Below are 19,419 nucleotides of genomic sequence, written 5' to 3'. Positions count from 1 at the left end.
GGGTGTGTCCTCAGTACCGTAGACATAGCTTATGGCTACGTTCACGGAGCATCTGTGATCTTGTTCTATTTCACATTTGCACATCCACCCCGGCTGTGCACAGACCATGATGCATCAGGGCATTGACACCCATCTCCGACTGATGTATCACATTTTATCACATCTGTGTTTGCCACACTTTGCTTATCCCACCCCACAGCAGGCATTGGGCTGCTTTAATGTTCTCTGTGGCATCACCTGTCACTCGGCAAAGACCCCAGGCATGTCCCCTGGGTGCCCAGCTCAGAGTTCTCTGGAAGTGAGACTGATGGATGTGCCCCCCCCCCCCGCCCGTCTCCCTGTGGCCCAACTGGCACCAGCATGTCTGCTCTCTCAGCGGCCACTCCTTTGTTCTGTGTCCCCAGCTCCGGAGAAGGGGTCTGGTCCAACCAGGGCTGTGCGCTTGCTGAAGGAAACCTCAGCTACTCTATCTGCCACTGTACTCATCTCACCAACTTCGCCATCCTGATGCAGGTGGTGCCACTGGAGGTAAGAGCCAGGCGTTGGGGTCCTGGACCCCAACAAAGTGCCCTTCCTGCCTTAGGCTGCAGGTGGGGACAGTGTGGCTTGGGGCAGACAGGCAGCCCCCACTCATTAGGGGGGTCCTGCAATTAGGGACATTTTGAAGCTCCTTTTTTTTTCTTTAGCAAAAAAAATCAAAAGAAAACAAAAACTTTGCTTCAGGTTTCCTGTGCAGACCTGAGATTCTTCTCAAGGATCTGTGTGCAGAAGGCAGGTGTGTCAGCATTTTCTGCCTTCGGTCCCTGGGCTGTGGAGCCTCTGTGCTGTGGGACACTCATGGTGCATCCAGTGCAGCAGGAGTCCCAAGCTGATACTAGGGTGCATGAATGTCCAGAGAACGTGTCACAGGGGCTACATCATGTCCTCAGAGCATTTCTGCTGTGGGACAAGAGGGACAGGGTTACAGATGGAGATCTGGACTGGTCTAACCTGACTTCCAGCTCCAGGGTTAGCAAGCCTTGTGGTGGGGGAGGTGATTTCCCACAGCCTTCTGTCCTCTCTAGATAGGCCATGACCCTCCCTGGAGACTGGTTGGGTTTCTCTGCTTCAGTTTCTAATCTGGCAGGCTGTACCGTTAGCCCTAAGAACTTGACATACATGTCATTGGTTTAAGGCAAGCACAGCTTGGATGAGAAAAAAAATGTTTTATAAATTGCAGATACCCCAGGATGGGATCCTCTCAACTGTGATCAGTCCCTGAGCCCTGCGTGTGAGTGACTTGATTGGCTTCTAGACCCCAGTAGAACTTGAATTTCTCTGCCGAGGGCAGGGGGATGGAAAAGACATAGGGATCAGTCCAGGGATCTCCTGGGGCCCCTGGAAAGCCAGGCACCTATGTAGACAGGTTTTGTCTCATCCCAGACTGTGTTTTGGAAATTGAAAAGTTGTACTGATGACTCTGCACAGAACAGGGAGCCACTGAGCAGAGGCTTCCTCCTCCTGCAGAGCCATGCACTCCCCCCACTCATCAGGGCAGGTGCCCTGAGCTCCCATTCCCCTGCACTGTGCATAGGAAATGAACCGGGGCCTGGAGGGGCCCCCTCTACTGTCAAGACCTGCTCCACCCCTATCCCTTCCTTTGGCATGTTAACCCCATGGGGTCTGTCTATTTCCTAACCTACCCCCTTCCCTGGGTTCTGTGGTCCAGGGAACTGGTGAGAGCACCTGATCCTTGCAGGACTGAGTCTTGTCTGGTGTGGCAGGACTCCTAGCAGCCTCAGGGGTGTTACCTAAGCATTGACTCCTCATCCACAGCCATTCAGCAATACTTATCAGCACCTACTCTGGGGGTTCAGTTGTAAATAAGAAAAACAATGAGGTCTTGTTTTTGAGGATTTATATTCCAGTGGGAAAGACAGGTAATAGATAAGCAAACAGCAGCAAGTGATTTCCAGCAGCAGCAAGTGAGGGACGATTGAAGATTGGCTGTGGAAGGTGCATGTGCCAAACGAGAGGCATTTTGATGGTGTGGCGGGGGGAGGAGCAGAGGGGAACATTCCAGGCTGAGGAATGGCAAGTGTAGATGCAGGAGACAGGACTGGGCTTGGAGTGTCCTGGGTGGAGGCAGTGAGCACAGGAAGGCCCCTTCATTTGCAACACGTACCATCGACTTTGTGTCCTGATTGTGAATTGCTTATAGAGACTTGAGAGGGGAGTTCCAAACCTCCCTAGGAGGACAGGTCAGGGTGGGGGTAGTGCCATGTGCCCCTCACAGTCCCCCCTTTAGACACACCAGCACTGTCCACGTGTCAGAGCCGAGTGGTCCCCTTCACTCTGCTGTGATGAAGCTTTGGGGGGTGGGGGTGTGCAGACGTCTCAGTGCCCGTCACTTCGAGTCGCTGAGGGCAGTCCTGGCCACACATGAGACGGAACTGGGCACCTGTAGGTCAGGTGTCTTTCAAGCAAGAGCATTCAGAGCTTTGGACACTTGGTGCTGTCTCCAGCTTGAGGGTGCAAGCCCATCTGTTTCCTGGTGGCCGGCGTGGTAAATCTATGTTCAGATAATTGTGGCCCCCAGGTGGTCCCAGTGGGAGTGATATATGGGCAGCAGCTGTCCCTCAGGTGACAGGCATCCTTTCCTCCTGGATCCTGCCTCCCAGGCCCTCTGTCACCCCCTTTCTCTTGTGTTCCCCAGCTCCTCTACCTTGTACTGCCCGAGTTGGGGCATGTGCTCTGGCTTTGCATGATTAGATGCAGGGAGGTCAGGGTGGTGGGCCAGTGCCAGCAGTGCAGGGACAGTGAGGTCCCACAGGATAGGGGTGGAGTAGAAGGTACCAGAGGATAGGGGTGGAGTAGAAGGTACCAGTGCTGCAAAGTGGAAAGAGGACCTCAGTTACCTGGACTGCATGGGCTGCCCTCCGAAATTCTACCTGTTCCGGGTCTCTCCTCATTCCTTCTTCTCCTGCTCTGCACATTGTCACCAGGGAGATGGGGGCACCACTGCCATGAGGCTCGTGCCTTCATCTCTGCCTGTCTTGCCCGAGCCTCAGCCCACATGCCTCCAGCATGTCCCTCTGGGTGCCACATGGGGGTCAGCAACCTGCTTTAGCCCTTCCAGTGGGAAAGGCACCAGGCTGCCACCTACATATGTGCCAGGGGGGAGGGGGCAATCCACAGGCACTGTGGCAAGTGGAGACCCTGAGGCCCAGAGAGGGGGATGGACTGAGGTCATTGATTCATCCAACAATGAAGGATTGGATTGAGGTGACACCTTCCCTCTGGGCTTTAGGAGCGTAGCAGCAGAATCATCATGGTACCTAGGGTGGGGTTGCAAATGCCCTTGCACTTGAAAGCATGCTCTGTCCTGAGGCAAAGAGTGCATGTGGAAGCTATATGGGGCAGGGCGAGGAAGGGCCATTGGTGACGGTGCTGTTTTAAAGAGGGGTAGCCTGCAGGGCTCCCTGAGAAGCTGGTGCAGATGAGGAACCTCAGGGAGGAGCGCACAGCCGCATGGGCCTAGGGGGAAGCAGCAGGTGCCGAGGCTCATGCACACAGTGGCGGGGGCCAGGGGCTCAAAGTGGGAGCCCCAGACTGAAATGTTGGGGGCAGAGAGGACGTCATGGAAGTGGGGGAGCAGACCGCCTATGAGCACTGGTGTGGGCAAGACAGGCCCCATGTGGGCACCTTCCCTGGAGCCTGCTCTTGTCTTGGATGTAGCCATAAGAGTGAGGGCCACCTTCTGGTACAGGTGAGGGCCTTGGAGACTTGCCAGAGGTCACCAGGGGCAGAGCCCCAGCTTCGGCTGTGCTCTCCAGATCCTAAAGCTAGGGCTGCTGCTGGGCGTCCAGATGGTCCTCTGGGTCCTTGGTACGCAGAGAACTTGGTCCAAGTTGTGAGCCTGTATGATGTGGAAGGAGCGGCTGGGTGGTGGGTGTGGCAGGAAGTTGGGTTTGGGATGTTGGTGGGACAGGGAGGAAAGGAAGCAGCTCAGTCCAGTGAGCTTAAAAAGAAAAACTTGACACAGCATTTATGATACAAATCTGTCACCACTCAATGTAGGTGACACCAGATTTGGACAGTCTGTGGGTGTCTTTGTGGAAGCAAATCATATCTGCTCATTGCTAGGAAAGGTTGATTTGAAAATGATTCAAAATTATCCATGCTAAAAATGAACATTCTCAAGAACATTAAAAAATTAAGGCGGTTACAAGTAGGTGTCGAATCTGTGACGCAGTTCATTTAGTGAGAACAGAGGAATGGCTTTTCCCGGTCTTCCTGGGTGCCTCTGGGGAAGGGACATCTTCATCCAGGGTCTCTCCTTGGAGCTCACAGTCGCACCTCGCCTCCCATCTGCATGTCTGCCCTGGACCGTGCCCCAGCAGGTCTCCCATGGAACTCCCCGGCGTGGAGCTTGGGGGGCTGGGCTGGGACCCAGGAGGATGTTCCAGGCCTTGCTCTGCTTGCTCTTCTCTATGGGAGGGAGTACAATGTGGGCCCCCTGCTTGTTCATCAGCAGCGATGGGCTCCGCCAACCAAGACCTTGAGATGGACAACACCATGCTTTGTTCTCCAGACACGGTGAGCAGGAAACAGGCCTGGACCCCCTCCCACCGAGTACTGACCCCTCAAGGTCCCCCCAGCAGCTGGTTCATGGGGCCCCCTTGACCTGCAGCACTGGTCACACCAGCTATGTAAGTGTCCAGCCCTGTGCCCCAGAGCCCCCTGCCGGGAAGTCATCCTAGAGTGGTGTGTACTGGCCCATGTACCACCGAGCTGCCGGAACTTGCCGAGGACGGCAAGCCAGCTTAGTTCCTGTCAGCAGGTGACCGGAAGAGCAGCCCAGAGCCAGGGCTCCCTATCTCATGATCAGCAGCAGATGCGGCAAGAATGAGGCAGAGGTGTGGGAGCATAAGGGAACACACTGCACATTGGAAAGGTGGCTCTGAGCCCTGTGTGAGGGGCATACAGGTGTGTCAGAGGGAGCATTTCTAGGAGGAGGGCAGGGAGTGAGCCCTTGCATTGACACCTATAGATCTGGGGCCATGATCATGACCAGTTGTGCCAGTTGGGCCCCCTCTGAAACTCACTTTCTGCATCTTTAAAAATTGAACCCAAATCCGATAAGAATCCCAAGAAATTAGTTTTCTCCTATTGGATAAAATTATCTTCAGATTAATTTTGGAATAGTATGTTCCAAGAGTAGTTGAGAAAATTAAGGAGAAGAGTAGGAGAGACTTTGTATGGCACAAGGGGATCCTTATGAAGCTCCTGTGGACAAAACAACATGGTGTGGACATAAGTCCAAGAAAGCAGATAACCAGAACAGAGTTTAGAATAGAGTGAGGCTTTTCAGCACACCATGAGTATCTGCATCGTAGAATTTAAAGAATCAGAAAGCAAGATAACATGTAGAGGCTGAAAGTAAAATATTTACCACCTTATGTGTAGTGAACATATAGAATAACGAAGTGTTAACGAACCTAATGCTAAGGAGTGGGTAGGTTCTGATACCTCTATGCCAGGAGGACAACGAGTTTCCTCACCTCTTCATTAAGAGGAGAAAGATCCCATCAAGAGCTTATGTGCAGTTTTTCGAGTGAATTGTAATGATGCCAGCTGATCTGGAGGGATTTCCAAGGCATTATCATGTGAAAAGGGCAGGATGCAGAGTAGCATACAGACATCTTTTTTTTTTTTTTAAGATTTTATTTATTTATTTGAAGTGGGGGTGGGAAGGGGCAGAGGGAGAGAATCTCAAGCAGACTCCACCCTGAGCTCCGGCCCAATGTGGGGCTTCATCTCACAACCCTGAGATCATGACCTGAAATCAAGAGTCAGATGCTCAACCCACTGTGCCACCCAGGTGTCCCCAAATATCTTATCTCTATAAAGTCATTTGAGGTCCCCTAGGTGAAGTCATGTTGTGGTGTGTGATCAGGAGAAAGGTACAAAGGTGATGTCTGGGCTGTTAGCAGGGTCGGGAGGCCCTGGACTGAAGCCCTGGCTGTTGTGCACACATCTGTGTGGAATTAGGTAATGAGAGTGAATAATAAAATTAACAGCTTGACAAGGCAGTTTATAAGTTCCAGTCTCAGATGTGGGGGGTGTTGAGGGCTTTCCCTCCTCAACGCCCAGTAGTTTGGAGCTGGCACTCGGCAGAGGCTGCATGAAGGTGTGTATTGTGAGCCAGGCATGAACAAATGGGTCAGTCCTGCAGGAGAGGAACTTAGGGATACCAGGATGCCACATCCGGCTGTGTGAATAGCGATGGCTTGGGCAAACAGACCTGTTCTCCTGGGACCAGGGCAGGGAGGCAGGGGCTGGAATTGTCATCTCTAAGGACTGGCCAGCAGGGGCACTGGGACGGAGGGTTCCACAGTGGTGGATGCTACAGTGGGCTGGCCAGCCAGACCCAGGAAGGGGTGGGTCTCGGATCACCTGGCCCTGTTTGGAGTCACCGAGGCCGCCATGGCCGACTTAGAGATGGCATTCCTAGGAAGGAAAACTGGGACCATGAGGACTGAGAGGGAGTGAGGGGCTGACATTATGGAAGCTGTAGAGACGAACCAGTTCCCCCTGCTTCTAGGACCCCCACCCAAGGTTCACATTCCAGGGGCATAGTCTGGTTGTCTGTATAATAGTGGGCAGTCCCACCAAGGCTGCAGCCAGTGGCAAAGGTGCCACCCAAGGCCAGGTCATGGTGGGCACAGCCCCTCAGCTGGCAGAAGCCAGAGGCCCACCCTGTACGCTGCTTCCACAGATGACCTCACCCCTGCTTTGCCTCACGCAGGCCCCCTCACCCCTGCTTAGCTCCTCTAGAGGGTCCCTTCCTTGGGAGCAGTCCAGGAGGGACACCTGTCCTGGACGAGCGGGGGGCTGGGGAACAGCAGGAGCACTGTGCCAGGATGGGTACACCTGGGAAAGCCAGTCGCCAACACAGCAGACCTGGGTCCAGAGGCTGGCCAATGGATATGATTCCTTTAGCTCATTTGCCAAGATCTCAAAAGAGAAATTATCTAAAATTTTGGATTTGATTTTCTTAAAGTAAATGGTCTGGCCACATGGAGCTTCCTGACCGAACAGCTGAAGCCCCTAGTATAGGCAGTCCCCAGCGCCTCCTACCATCCTCCCCACTGGGGTCCAGCCTCCATCCTTCCTCACCTTGGCCCTGTTGTTCTGCTCCAGAACAGAGGGAAGACTGCAAAACCTTTCTTGCCCTTTCCTAGGGTGGGAAAATCACATATCCACTATGTGGGGCTTTTGGAGGAAACGGGAGATACAAGTATTTCTCCCTGGAATAAGAGTCCCCTTAGACCTAATGTATGCAGGCTCCCAGCTGGCCTCATGAATTTATGTAAAATGCCTCTCCAGCGGCCTCAGAGTCTGTGGTCTGTGACTCAGAGGAGCCTGTGTCCCAAAGCAAACTCCAGGCTTTTCTGGGCATTTCTAAATCTAGCCACAGGATGGGGAAGGAAGGGCATCTCGGGGGCACAGCACGCCTCCCAAGGCCAGAGATGCAGGGTGCTTGCGCGCATGTGTGGAGGAAGTCTCGTCTCTGCAGCACCCCCATCCCTCAGTCCCCTGGTCCACCCTGGGCCCACGGCCATAGGACCTGCATTCAGCAGCCATCCTGCCAGGTGCAGCTGCCTAAAGCCACTCAGCCACTCTGGCCTCTAGGGAGGGCGAGAGTGGCCATACAGCAAGGACCTAATTGCAAGGCGTGGCTGGGGCTGCATCTCTGGTCCTGCTGGGTGTGTTCCAGGCCTGCCGTGCCAGCACACAAACATGCCTGGCTCACCAAGGTAAGCAGGGTCCTTGCGTGGAGGTCTCCGTGTATGCCTGTCACTTAAGCAGTCTGACGAGCACCTACCGTGTGTGGCCCCGTCCCCATTGCTGGTTGCCTCTGCAGTGGGCCCACTCTGCCCCCTGGTCAGCCAGATGCTCAGGGTCCCTCTGCTGACACACCTTGTGGCCTTCCCTAAGTGCCTGTTCTGAGCCTTGGTTTCCCCATCTGTGACATTGAGTGAGGGTCAAACCCAGCCTGAGTACTGAGCTCTGAGCAACCAACCCCAAGAACTGAACCCCAAGCACCCAGCCTGACTGAGGTGACAATGACTTCCAAAAGAGCATGAGGGTGCCCAGGGATGGCCTAGTGGCTGAAGAGCCAGCCTGAGGCGCCTGGTGACATCCCAGAAGAGCAGGACTGGGTGGTGGTGCAGCAGGCCTGTCAAGACTGAGTCCCCCCATGCTGCACTACCCCTTTGCACTCATTCTTTTGAAGGATGGTAGAGTCCTAGGCTCTTGGAGGACCCATCTGCCTGTTAATGATGCTCCTGCCTCCCTCCCTTCCTTGCTCCCTTACCCTCTCCTCCCTTCCCCTATACCCTGCCCTCTTATCATACTCCTCCCCTACCCCTCCCCTCCCTCTCCCTCCATCCCCTGTGCCCCCTCCCCCAATGACCTTGCTGCCTCTCTGGGGCAAGCATGTTGACTAAGCTCTGGGCCACTGCTTGCAGCCCCATCCCTCCCCTCAACACTCCTGTCACATAGGGAGACCCCTGTGCTCAGCACCCAGGATGTATGGAAATAGGCCCTGGAGGTGGGACAGGAACACACTCTGGGGCAGCACCTGGCTGGGTGCTGTTGGGAGCTCAGCTTTTCCATGGGCCCTGTGGCCCTGCGGACTGTGCCCCTCTAGAGTCAGGATCCCCTCTTGCCAGATTTAGTTTTCCTCCCACCAGACCGGGTTGCTACTCTAGAGGAATAGCAGCCATGGCTTCATTTACTGAAGACTGTTCTGGAAGAAGTGTCTGCTCGCTGCTGTTGGGAGTCGGAGCTGGCCTCCAGAGGGGATGTGGACAGTGGCCTCAGGATTGCGGGGGGGGGCAGGCCAGTCTCCATCCAGGAGAGTTTGATGCGAGGGACTTGAGGCCCAGAGCTCAGGTTGTGGTTGGGGTGGCAGCTCTGGGCTGTGATGCGGGAGCTTCACATGGTTCACCAGGTTTTGTCAGAAGCATCAGGACTCTGTATCATGGTGATGGGAGCCGAAAGGGGAGGATTGGGTCTGTGGGGCCCTGCAGGAGCCTGAGGGCTCTTCCCAGGCCTGTGTTGGGGAGGAGGGTTCTGTGTCCATACAGATAAGACACATCTGTGGGGAAGATGCTGTGGCCCTGGGAGCAGAGGGAGAGGCCAGGCCGGCCCTGTGCAGGGGAGAGCTTCACTTTTTAAACAGGATCTCTGTGTCTTCTCTGTAGTTCTTCCTCAGTCAGCAGGCGGACCTGCCTCATTCGTGTTAACCCTTGCACAGCTGCCTGCTGCTGATGGCTCCCTGCATCCTGGGCAGCAGATCCGGTGGTCACAGCCCTGGGCCCCTGCAGACAAGAGACAGCTCTGCGAGTGCATCACTACAGTGGGCTGGCACATCAAGCAGTGTGCAGTTTTAGATTTGCACAAATGCTTACAGCTGGGTTAGGTCCCTGGCTCCCCAGGCACTTGCCGCCCCCAACAGAATGTACATGCTTTTTGCAGCAGCATTGAAGCAGCTCCTGCCATGGCCCACCCTCTGCCCTGAGTATACAGCTGGTGATCACACAGATTCCATCTGCATCTTGGGGGCCTACAGCTCCCCAGTCCCACCTTTGGTCTCAGGGATGGGGCCACAGGCTCCCTGCCTCCCAGGGTGTGGCTGCCTAGGGCTAGGGACTAGGGCTAGGGACCTCATCCCCCAGGCCCTAGCTGTGTTGGGGCTGGGCCTTTGCTCTCAGGCCCACACCCTGCCCCTGCTGGGGTCTATACCCCAGAGCTTCCCTCTGCTGGGCTGGGTCCCCATCAGCTGGGGCTCTGGCAGGAGATCAGGGGAGGGGCTGAGGCCAGGTGCCCTCCTTCCCTCAGTGTGCCACAGGCAGCTTTCCTGGCAGTGGCCATGTCTCCTCCAGCCCCTGGTCCAGCTTCTCCCAGTGACTATGGGCCTTTGGCTTGGGCTTCCTGCCAGGATTGCCCCTTCAGCTCCACGGCAACTCCCCTCCCTTTTGTTAACACTTCCCTGTCTGAAATTTTCCTGTCTTTGAAAGGCTGCAGTGGTTTCTGTGTTCCCAGCTGTGTGTGTGCCTGGGTGGGATGATCTGGGTAAGGGGGGTGGTGTGTTTGACATGGTTCAGTGTTCCACGTGCTAATGAGTGCTCTTCATTAGCTCACTCCTCTAATGAGGCAGCTAGCCTGACAAAGGCAAGTCACAAGTCTTTTTAAAGACAGAGGAGCCATGTCTTTGTGCATGGGGTAGGGCTGTGTGTGTGTGGGAGATCCCTCCAATGCATGTCTGTGGATGCTAGGTCTGGCTCCCAACAGTGCCCCTCAGCCAGCCGGGGAGCCCGTTTCTGCCTGGCCTCAGACCTGTGGACTCGTACCTATGCCACATTCCATCAGGGCCACTCTGGGCAGGACGTCACCCCTATAGAATGTGGCATGCCCCTGCAGCTGGATGCTCTGCTGGCTGTGTGTTGCCAGCAGAGCTGCATCTGGTGAAGCCCAGAGACTGTCACCAAACCCAGGAGGCCCATGGAGCCACATGCCCCTGCTGTCCACGGGCTGGAGGAAGCTGTATGGTTCAGCCAGGATCAGAGAGCTGGTCTGAAGTGATGCAGGCTAATGAGAGCCTGGATTCAGACCACTGGGAGACCAGAAGTCGGGAAAGAACCAGGGTGGGTTGTGGGAGCAGAGGAAACCACATGGGTCAGGAGCAGTGAAGGGTTTAATGTGTGCATGGCCACGGGCACCCCAGTGAGGGGGCTGCTTGGCTCCCACTCATCCTTCATTCTGCTCAGCCTTAGATTCCCTTGACAACTGGCTTCCCAGCAAGTCCAGCCCACAAGAGACAGGCATTGGGGTGATGCATCTGCTGTCAGCTGCTCCTGGCCTTGGCTGGGCCCCTTCTGTGGCCCCTGCTTTCTCCCTGGCCCCACCCCAGGCTCTGCTCCTGTCCCCTCCTCCCCTGACCTTTCTGCCCCACAGGTGTGGAGGCTATGCCTGTTCCTGGGATACCTCATTGCTTTGGCTTTCCAGGGTCTCCCACACCCTTGTGACCCATGTCCCACGTAGAGCCCATCCACTGAGTCACTGGAAGGGTCTACCTTTCCTGTCTGGATCCTCTGACAGAAAGGCCAGGTGCAAGGCAGAGATGTACATGGAGGGAAGGAATGTGGTCTCATCTGAGGCAGGGGCTGTGAAGTGAGTGAGCTGGGGTGACGTCCTGCCCAGGGTGGCCCTGATGCACTGGGAAGGATGAGAGTAGGGGCTCTGGGAATCCAGGAAGGGGAGAGGGAATGTGGCTTGGGTTAACAGAGAAACCAAAGACACTCGGGTATGCATGGGCTCCAAGATGGAGGAGCGACCCAGAGAACCCTCAGATCAGAGGTCATGTGAGAGCTGTGCCTGAATCCCTGTCCTCTGCAGGCCGCCAATGACCTGGTCCCTGTTTGTGTCCATCAAGGCCTCATCCAAGCAGGAACTAGCAACCTGTTTATTCACCCGTGCATTTGCCTGCTTCCCCACTACACTGTGAGCTCCATGTTTGGCACACAGTAGGTGCTCAATGCATGCCGGTTGCAGGTGGAAGCATGGGCTGGGGCATAACACCATCCTTACTAGCTGTGCCGTCTCCTCTTCAGCACATGAGAACCATGGTGCCACCCCTCCTCGAACAGGGCTGCTGTAAGGACTCACTGCCGTGCGTAGCAGGCGCCCAGTCAGGGCTGTGATGTTCTTCCTGTCTCAGCCAGCCAGTCTTCTGGCAGTGGGCTTGGGCGGCTGTGGATCCAAGGCTAGGGCTAGAACTCCAGGCAGAGCAGGCAAGCAGAACAGAGGCAGGGGTTTGTTTCGATGAGCGGCCGGCAGGCTGCAGCGCACGGTGAACCTGCCCACGTTTGCCCCGGGCCATCCCCACAAGTCTGTGCGTGGTGGCAGGAGAGTCCTGCTGTCTCTACAGGACAGGCAGGCAGGCTGATGTGGATCAGGTCAGTCTCTTGTGGAGGATCAGTGAGAGAACCAGGGAAGGAGGCTTGCAGGCCCCCTCCCACACCCCAGCATTCAGCAGACACCTGTGGGCAGTGGTGTTCTCAAAGCCATGGTTGTGACACAGAGTTTTGTTAAAGTGATCTCACCATCCCTCTGGGAGAAAGATCTAGGTGACGGTGGGGTGGGGAGGGCCGGGGCCTGGCGCTGTGGAGATTCCCATGGAGCACAACAGCTCAGGGCCATACCGGGGAGAGAGTGTCCCAGAGGCGAAGGGGTGAAGATGTCATACAGCCAGGCTGGCCCATAGACGCAGGTTCAATTGTCACCCTCCATGTGCTCATACTTCTGTGGCTGTTTAAATTCATTTCCATTTGGTGGGTCCCATTGAGGTGATAGAGATCATTGTGATGGTGACAACAAGATTTTTCAATTATCTGTCACAGCAAAGAAAGATGACATTCTTGGTTTAATAGTAATGTTTCATGTGTGGTTTTATTCCTAGTTTCTCAAAAACAAAAACCTCTGTAAGAGCACTTCTTCCAGAACTGTGTCTGGAGATGCTGTGTAGCTTCTCATTTCCTCTCTCAAAGTGTGTGACAAGTGCCAGGGTAAACATAGCTGAATATTTGGGTTTTACCTGCAAGATTTCTCAGAAGACACTATGCTTGTACCCCCTGACGTCATTAGAGGGGACAGAGAGCGTGGCTCTCCCTTGCTGTGTCTAACACCAGAGACTCCAGAGCAGTTCACAGGGACCTGCTTACAACACATTGCGGGACCTAGAATCTGTCCATGCAGCCTGGGAAGGTGGCTCTGAGAACACATTTGTTTGCCTTCCTGGGGATCTGATGAATTGGAATGTCTGCGGCCTGCTCATGTGCAGAGAGGGTGTTGGGGGTCCAGGTCCTGCAACATGGCCAAGAAGTTGCTGTGAGAACACACTGGCCCACATGCATTCCTCCTGTTTAGGGGACTCGTGTGGGTGAACCCCCTCACCCCCTCCTGCATCTGGGCTGTGGGCTCAGGCTTCTCCTTCCCCACCTGCATTCGATCGAGGCCCTAAAGTGTTTTCTAGCCCTTGGGGAGTGAGTTGACTGGTGGTGACTCAGATCTGGAAGAAGCAAAGCCCATTAAGTTGTCCATCCATAGGCCAAATTGCTCTGCACGACTCACTGTCCCTGGTCTGTGGCATTGGGGCCTCCTGGGCCCACGGTCCTCTGACCACTCTCTTACATCCTCTGAGTTGCCTCCTTTTGTTCCTGATTATGTCCTGATGAGCAGGGAAGAGGGCAGCTTTAGCCACAGTGAAAGCCTCAGGGTGTCCAGGCCAGGGTTGGAGGGACCTTGAGGTCTGGTGCAGGAGCAGACAGTGGCGATGAGAAGGGGCTTTGGCTGGATCTCTGGGGCAGACACAGCCGTAGGCCGCAGCAGGAAGCACAGCAGCCACCTTTGCAGGGATGGGCATTGGGAAGCTGGTCTCCTAGGCATGTGACTCAGGGAGCATGGAGTGCTTTGGAGCCCAGGGTCAAGTGAGTCTGATCTGAGGCTGTGGCTCTTGGAGCCGAGGGAGCCACCATTTGGGGTTGTGCTGCTAGGTGAGCTCTGGCTTGTGTCACCATCCTCTGTGGCTTTGTATCCAGTTCATTTACCAAGTTCCTTTATGTTCTAGCTGCCATCAGGGATGATAGCCAGCTTATACACAAACTGTCAGATGACTCATCTTCATCTCTGGCACTTTAGATGTGTAAATCCGTGGGATCCTCAGGGAGGAGTCAGCCCCCGCCCCCCCCACCGCCCCATACACGCCCCAGGTCTTAAACCAGGCTCATATGGGTCCAAAGTCTTGATCCACCCTGGATGCTGCAGGCTAGACTAGGCGGCAGGGCTGGGCGGCGGGAGTGGGGATGGGGTGGGATGGGAGGGCAGGAGTTATGCATTAGCAGGAAAGAAGCCGGAGGGGTGGAGGAATCTGAGTGATTGGTGGGGCGCTTCGGGTTGAGTGTTCCAGCGTAAATCCAGGGGCTGACACCACAACCTCTGTGGGTGGTGATAACAGGGCATCTGGGGGTGGGGGAAAGGCAGCACTTGGTGACCAGCACCACACACACACACCGGGACAGCGGCTGCCTGACAGTCAGCTGTGCACCAGCTCTGGGACCCTCTCCAGCAGGAGCCGGGTCACCTCCCACCTCCAGGACCTGGACCAGCACTGACGCCTCTGCTCTGCCTTCCACGCAGCTCACGCATGAACACAAGATGGCGCTCTTGTCCATCACTTACATCGGCTGCTCCGTGTCCCTGGTCTGCCTGGTGCTCACGCTGGGCACCTTCGCCATGCTCTCGTGAGTCATCCTCTGCTCTCTCCTGTGTCTGTGTCCAGGGCGGTCTGGTGCCCTCGTGTAGACGTCAGTGCAACCCTGCCCCACTTTGATTTCCCGTTGGCATTTGTACTGGTGAGGCGGCGCGTGACTGCCCCTTTGAGAACCTGCACGTGGTGCATTACAGCTAGACAACTGTTCCAAAGTTACTTTCCATTTTGAGGTTTGGGGTGCAGGGAGGGGTTATGGGGTGCTGGAGAAGAGAGAAGAAAGAGGCAGGAGGGGTTGTGGCATTGGAGGGCACCCTGCTTTAGTTAAGCCGGAAAGTCTTGGAAGGGTCATTGGCTTTCTGGCCCTTGGGCTGGCGAGAGCCAGAACTGACGACCCCCTTCCCCAAGGCATCAAAGCAGCAGCTCTGAGAGGGATCCCTGATATCAGCTGGAGAGGCAGGAAAGCCCTTTCTGAGGAGGCCCCCTGCCCCTCCCAGCTGAAGCCACATGTGGTCAGAGCTCAAGGGAGTCTGCGCAGCCCCCAGGGGGAGGGTGGCAGCTGAGTCCTCTGTGGCCCTTTCCAAACTGGGATGAAAAACAACTGAGCGCTGTCCGCCTGTGCAAAACAACTGTGAGGACATGCTGGCTGCTGCTTAGGACCATTGGCCTTACCTGGGATGGGGCCCCCTCCCTCTGAGGTTGCTTGGGCATTTCCTCTCCTCCCTCCTCAGTGGGGTGGTGATGCTCCAAGGGTTCCTCCTGGAGCTCAGAATCCCCTCCTCACCTGCTCTGGTTCCCTGAGGACACCTGGCACCTGTCCTGGCTATGACTACAGGGTCCCGGGGTCAGGGGCTATAGCATGATCAGTAAGGAGCCCTTGGTTCCCCTGAACTAAGGATAGGGGTGGCGGCATCTGAGCCAGACAGGAAGAGCCTGGACCAGCATTGAGCTGAGACTTTTGTTCTTTGGTTCCTCCGCCCCTCAGCTTTGCTCAGGAAGTCTGCCACAGCCAGGCTGGCAGCTCTGAGGACAGGACACAGAATGGGCGGGGGTGGGGGTGGGGCAGGAGCAAGCGTTTAGAAGCAGGAGCACACACTTCCAGGCCAGCAGTGCTGAGGGAGACAAGGTGGAGCTCCTTCCCTGTCAGGAAGTCCTCTCCCAGGAAGGCCAGAGACTGGAGAGGACTGGGGTGCTTGTGAGCCAGATGGGCCAGTGTGAGCAGGAGCAAGCTGAGTCTGAGCAGAGGCTGGAAGGGGGAGGCAGGTGGCAGGCTGTGCTGAGCCAGCGCCTGTGGAAGGCACTAGATCCTTTCTAAGAGCAATAGGGAGCCATCGAGGTGTTAGAGCAGGGAGTAACAGCATCTGGGTGGGCTCTCTGGAGGCGGGGGGTGGGGGAGTGGTAGGGAGCAGCAGTAGCCGAGCTGGCGCTGGGCCTGGGCCTCACCCCTGCCTCTCTGCCCTCAGCTCTGTCAGCACCATCCGGAACCAGCGTTACCACATCCACGCCAACCTTTCCTTCGCGGTCCTAGTGGCCCAAATCCTCCTGCTGGTCAGCTTCAGCTTCAAGCCTGGCACGGTGAGTAAGCCCCTCTCCTTCCGCTGTCTGATGTCACCAGGGCTGGCACCTTCTGCTAGTTTCTTCAACTCAGAATTCAGACCTCATTCCCCAGATAGTTGGGCAGTGGCTCATCCAGGAGAGGCACAAAACAAGCCTGCCTGAGTGGAGTTCTCTGCCCACCATCGCCTCAGTGGCAAAGATGCTGGTGCTCCTGCTGGTATGTCAGCTCACCCTATGGCACTGGTGGCATGAGGGCATGATGCAGAGAGCTGACACAGACCAGCCCTCCCATCCTGAAGAGAGGCCCACCGAGGCAGTACAGCCCTAGCGTCCTGCTTCTAGATGTGGGAGCTGGTGACAGAAGACTCTGGTAAAGGTCTGACCCCTTGCTCTTCATTGTGCACTGACCACAAACCCCCAGCCACCTCTGCTTCTGAGGGTGAGGCCGGGCACTGCCGGCAAGAGGAATGTGAAGACCCAGGCCTATCTTCCCCTTGTCCTTTGTGCTGGGGACCTAGGAAGTCTTAGACCCCCTGAAGATTAAGAGCTAAAAGTGAAATGACCCAGGCTTGGGGTGATGTGGGTGTTAATCCCAGCTGGTGGAAAGGAGAAGTGGACTCTTGCTTGCTCCCACCAGGAGAGAAGGAGAGGCCCTTCTGGGGAAGAGCAGTGTAGGTTAGTGGTCTTAAGATTCATGCAGGATTGGTTGACACAGGGTGAGCTCTTTATCCTACACTAGTGAGGGTCAGCAGAGCTTCCTGTTCTCTCTGCCTGTCCCAGGGCTGCTGCCAGGGAGAGCTCCACCCTACTGGGCTTCGGGGTCCTCCCTCGCAGGTTTAGGGGCCCAGAGGGGCCACTGAAAAGTCCCGCAGGTGCCATAGGGGGACCAGGCATGAACCAGCCTCATTCTCTGGAGGTGTCAACACTCAGGATTTTCTTAGAACACAGGTTTGGGTTTGTAGCTCTGGGTGGGGCCTGGAATTGCGAATTTTGATCAGGCGTCTAGTGACGCCAATGCTGCCTGTGCAAGCCCCCCACTCACCCCCCGGGAGGGGCGAGGCCACGGAAGGGAAGCAGGTCTGCGGGCTCCGGGCTCCTGTCACCCCTGGCCCGCCTGTCTGAAGCCCCGGGGGAGGGCTCCGAGGTCCTGCTGGAGGGACAGGCCTGTGGGATGAGCCCGCGGTGGACTGGGGGTGACCCCCGGGTCGGTCCCGGAGCGGTGGGTGGGTGAGCGACGCCCCCTGGAAGGGGCCATGGGGACGAGCACTGCACCTGTGACACCTGCCTCCTCTGTGCACACCTGGGGTGGATTGGGGACGTTCTGCCCTGTCTGGGAAGCCAGATGCCGGGGACACGATGCCTTCCCTAGAATGAGCTGATGTCGGTACCACCGTGACTGCAGAGCTTGGGGTGCCCAACAGATATCACACCCTCCCCGACTCTGTCTTTAATTCTTTTTATTTTCCCCTCTTTACTGTAATTTTTGAAGGTGATATTTAAACTTATTATTTTTCCTCCCTCTATCCCACCCCCTTCCCGGCCCCATATGGACATGGCCAGAGAGCTGCCAGACTGGGAGCAGGTCCAGCTTAGGGACCTGGGGCAGCTGCTGCCCCCACGTGTCCACAGAGCCCAGGCTCCGCCCATTCCCCCAGAGCCCACCCATTGGGCTGCTGTGCTCAGTGCCCAGCCCCAGCCAACCCGGCTGCAGAGGGCAGGGGCCTTTATGCTGACTGGCCAGGCCTCATTGCCCACGCTCTCCTGAGCCCATCAGTGTGTGGGAGTCACGTGCCCTCCCTGAACCGCGGGGACCCCTCCCCTCCCCTGGGGGTGGGGCAGGAGGACAGAGACCAGAGATGCCCCACACAGCCCACCCACCGCTCACCCACCGCTCACCCCAAGGGAGGTGTCCCCTCTGTGTCTTTGATCCCAGGTGCCCTGCCGGGTGATGGCCATGCTCCTGCACTACTTCTTCCTGAGTGCCTTTGCGTGGATGCTGGTGGAAGGGCTACATCTCTACAGCATGGTGATCAAGGTCTTTGGTTCAGAGAACAGCAAGCACCGCTACTACTATGGGATAGGATGGGGTAGGTGGGGGTGGGAGGGGGTAAGAGGGTGGGCGGGGATGGGCAGGGACGAGAGGGGGCAGGTGGTGGTAGGAGGGATGGGATGGGATGGGGCAGGTGGCTGATGGGAGGGGGCAGGTGAGGGTAGGGGGTATGGGATGGAGCAGGTGGGGGTGGGTGGGCGGAGTTGGGGATGAGAAGGGGCAGGTTGGGGGGTGGGAAGGGGCAGGTTGTAGTAGGTTGGATATGATTTCACCTTCATATGACACACCTCCAGGAAATCCGATTCCCTTAGGCTTGAACTTCTCCATGCTCTGTTCCAAAAAAAGATCAGTTCCTGTGGAGAGTGCTTTGTGGTTCTCTGAGCTAATCTGTTTCCTCCATACCTGGGGAGAGTCCCTGAAGCACTGCTGTGGAGCTGGGGCAAGGACCATGGTCCTTTCTCTTGGACAGTACCCCAGCATTAGAGTGCGACACTGCGGGGGGCGGGCAGCCTCTGATACCAGCTTGCCTCTTGCAGCTCCCTACTTGACTCAGTGAACTCCCTTTTTGCCTACCCCGACCCAAGGAGTTCGTTTCCTGCCAGAGTCTGTATGGAATGGGCTGTGGAACTGACACCTGCCATGCTTGCATTTGCTAGAAAACGTTCATCCAGCATCAGGGACCTGAGGCTTATTCCTGCTTTTCTTCAAATGGGTTTAATTTTCACAGCCATCAGGCAGGAGCAGATAAACATGTTTATTTTGTGGTTTGAGCTGCTTGATGTAGTGTATTGGCAGTACGGTGGAGGTATGTTCTGTACCCTCATGGCTTCCGCGGCCATCTCCCCACTGCTGGGGCCATGCAGGGAGCTGCCCGTGGTGGCCAAGATGTCCCACACCCAGTCTGTGCACCCCTAGAGCCTGTGCCCACTCTGGGCTCTATTTGGTCTGCAGTATTGGAGAAAAAAACAAATTATTTTTACCAATATTTAAAATATTTGAGATTTTATATGCATTTTAGAGATCTTTTGAAAAGTGAGGCAATCTGGGAACCCTGAGTTTACCATCCTATTTGACAGCACTGTCTGGGACTATATAGTTTCTCATACCAATGTAGTCACTGTGGGTGTGTGAGGAAGCAGCCCCTGATGCTGCTATAGGGTAGAGGGAGCCTGGCCAGGGTCCTAGCAGCTGGTCTGCACATCTGCTTCCCCATGCTGATGTCCTCAGGGCTTGTGAACTGCATCTCTCCTTCTGACTAGGGTGGAGTTAGTGCTGGGCCTAACAATCTGCAGGCAGTCAGGTCCTCTCAGCCTGCAGGTTCTAATGCAGAAGGAGCTAAGGAGCTAAGGCAGACCCAGGGCACAGGGAGACCATGCTGCAGGGAGCGCCTGGCACAGAGGCCTCTCCCTGCAGGGCCTGCCCTGGGCTTGAAACCCTCAGGGCTGTTTTGACGCTGAGTTGGGGGTTAGAGGCGTCAAATCAAGAATATACCTTG

At 56.0% G+C, this 19,419-nt stretch overlaps 1 protein-coding gene across 3 annotated transcripts in view; it reads left to right on the top strand.

Annotated features, from left to right (window-relative positions):
* ADGRD1 (adhesion G protein-coupled receptor D1) overlaps positions 1 to 19,419 on the top strand; it is a 122,516-nt gene that overhangs the window by 83,505 nt on the left and 19,592 nt on the right. For all 3 annotated transcript variants that reach the window (XM_038574712.1, XM_038574710.1, XM_038574711.1), the window contains 4 exons: positions 405 to 528; positions 14,248 to 14,351; positions 15,781 to 15,892; positions 17,808 to 17,961. In XM_038574712.1, the coding sequence (XP_038430640.1) occupies positions 405 to 528; positions 14,248 to 14,351; positions 15,781 to 15,892; positions 17,808 to 17,961 (494 nt within the window). The remainder of the gene's footprint in view (positions 1 to 404; positions 529 to 14,247; positions 14,352 to 15,780; positions 15,893 to 17,807; positions 17,962 to 19,419) is intronic.

The sequence above is a fragment of the Canis lupus genome, chromosome 26, assembly GCF_011100685.1.
Source record: "Canis lupus familiaris isolate Mischka breed German Shepherd chromosome 26, alternate assembly UU_Cfam_GSD_1.0, whole genome shotgun sequence".
NCBI lineage: Eukaryota > Metazoa > Chordata > Mammalia > Carnivora > Canidae > Canis > Canis lupus.
Note: the sequence above shows the minus strand (reverse complement) of the source record. Positions and strands in the feature narration are given on the sequence as shown.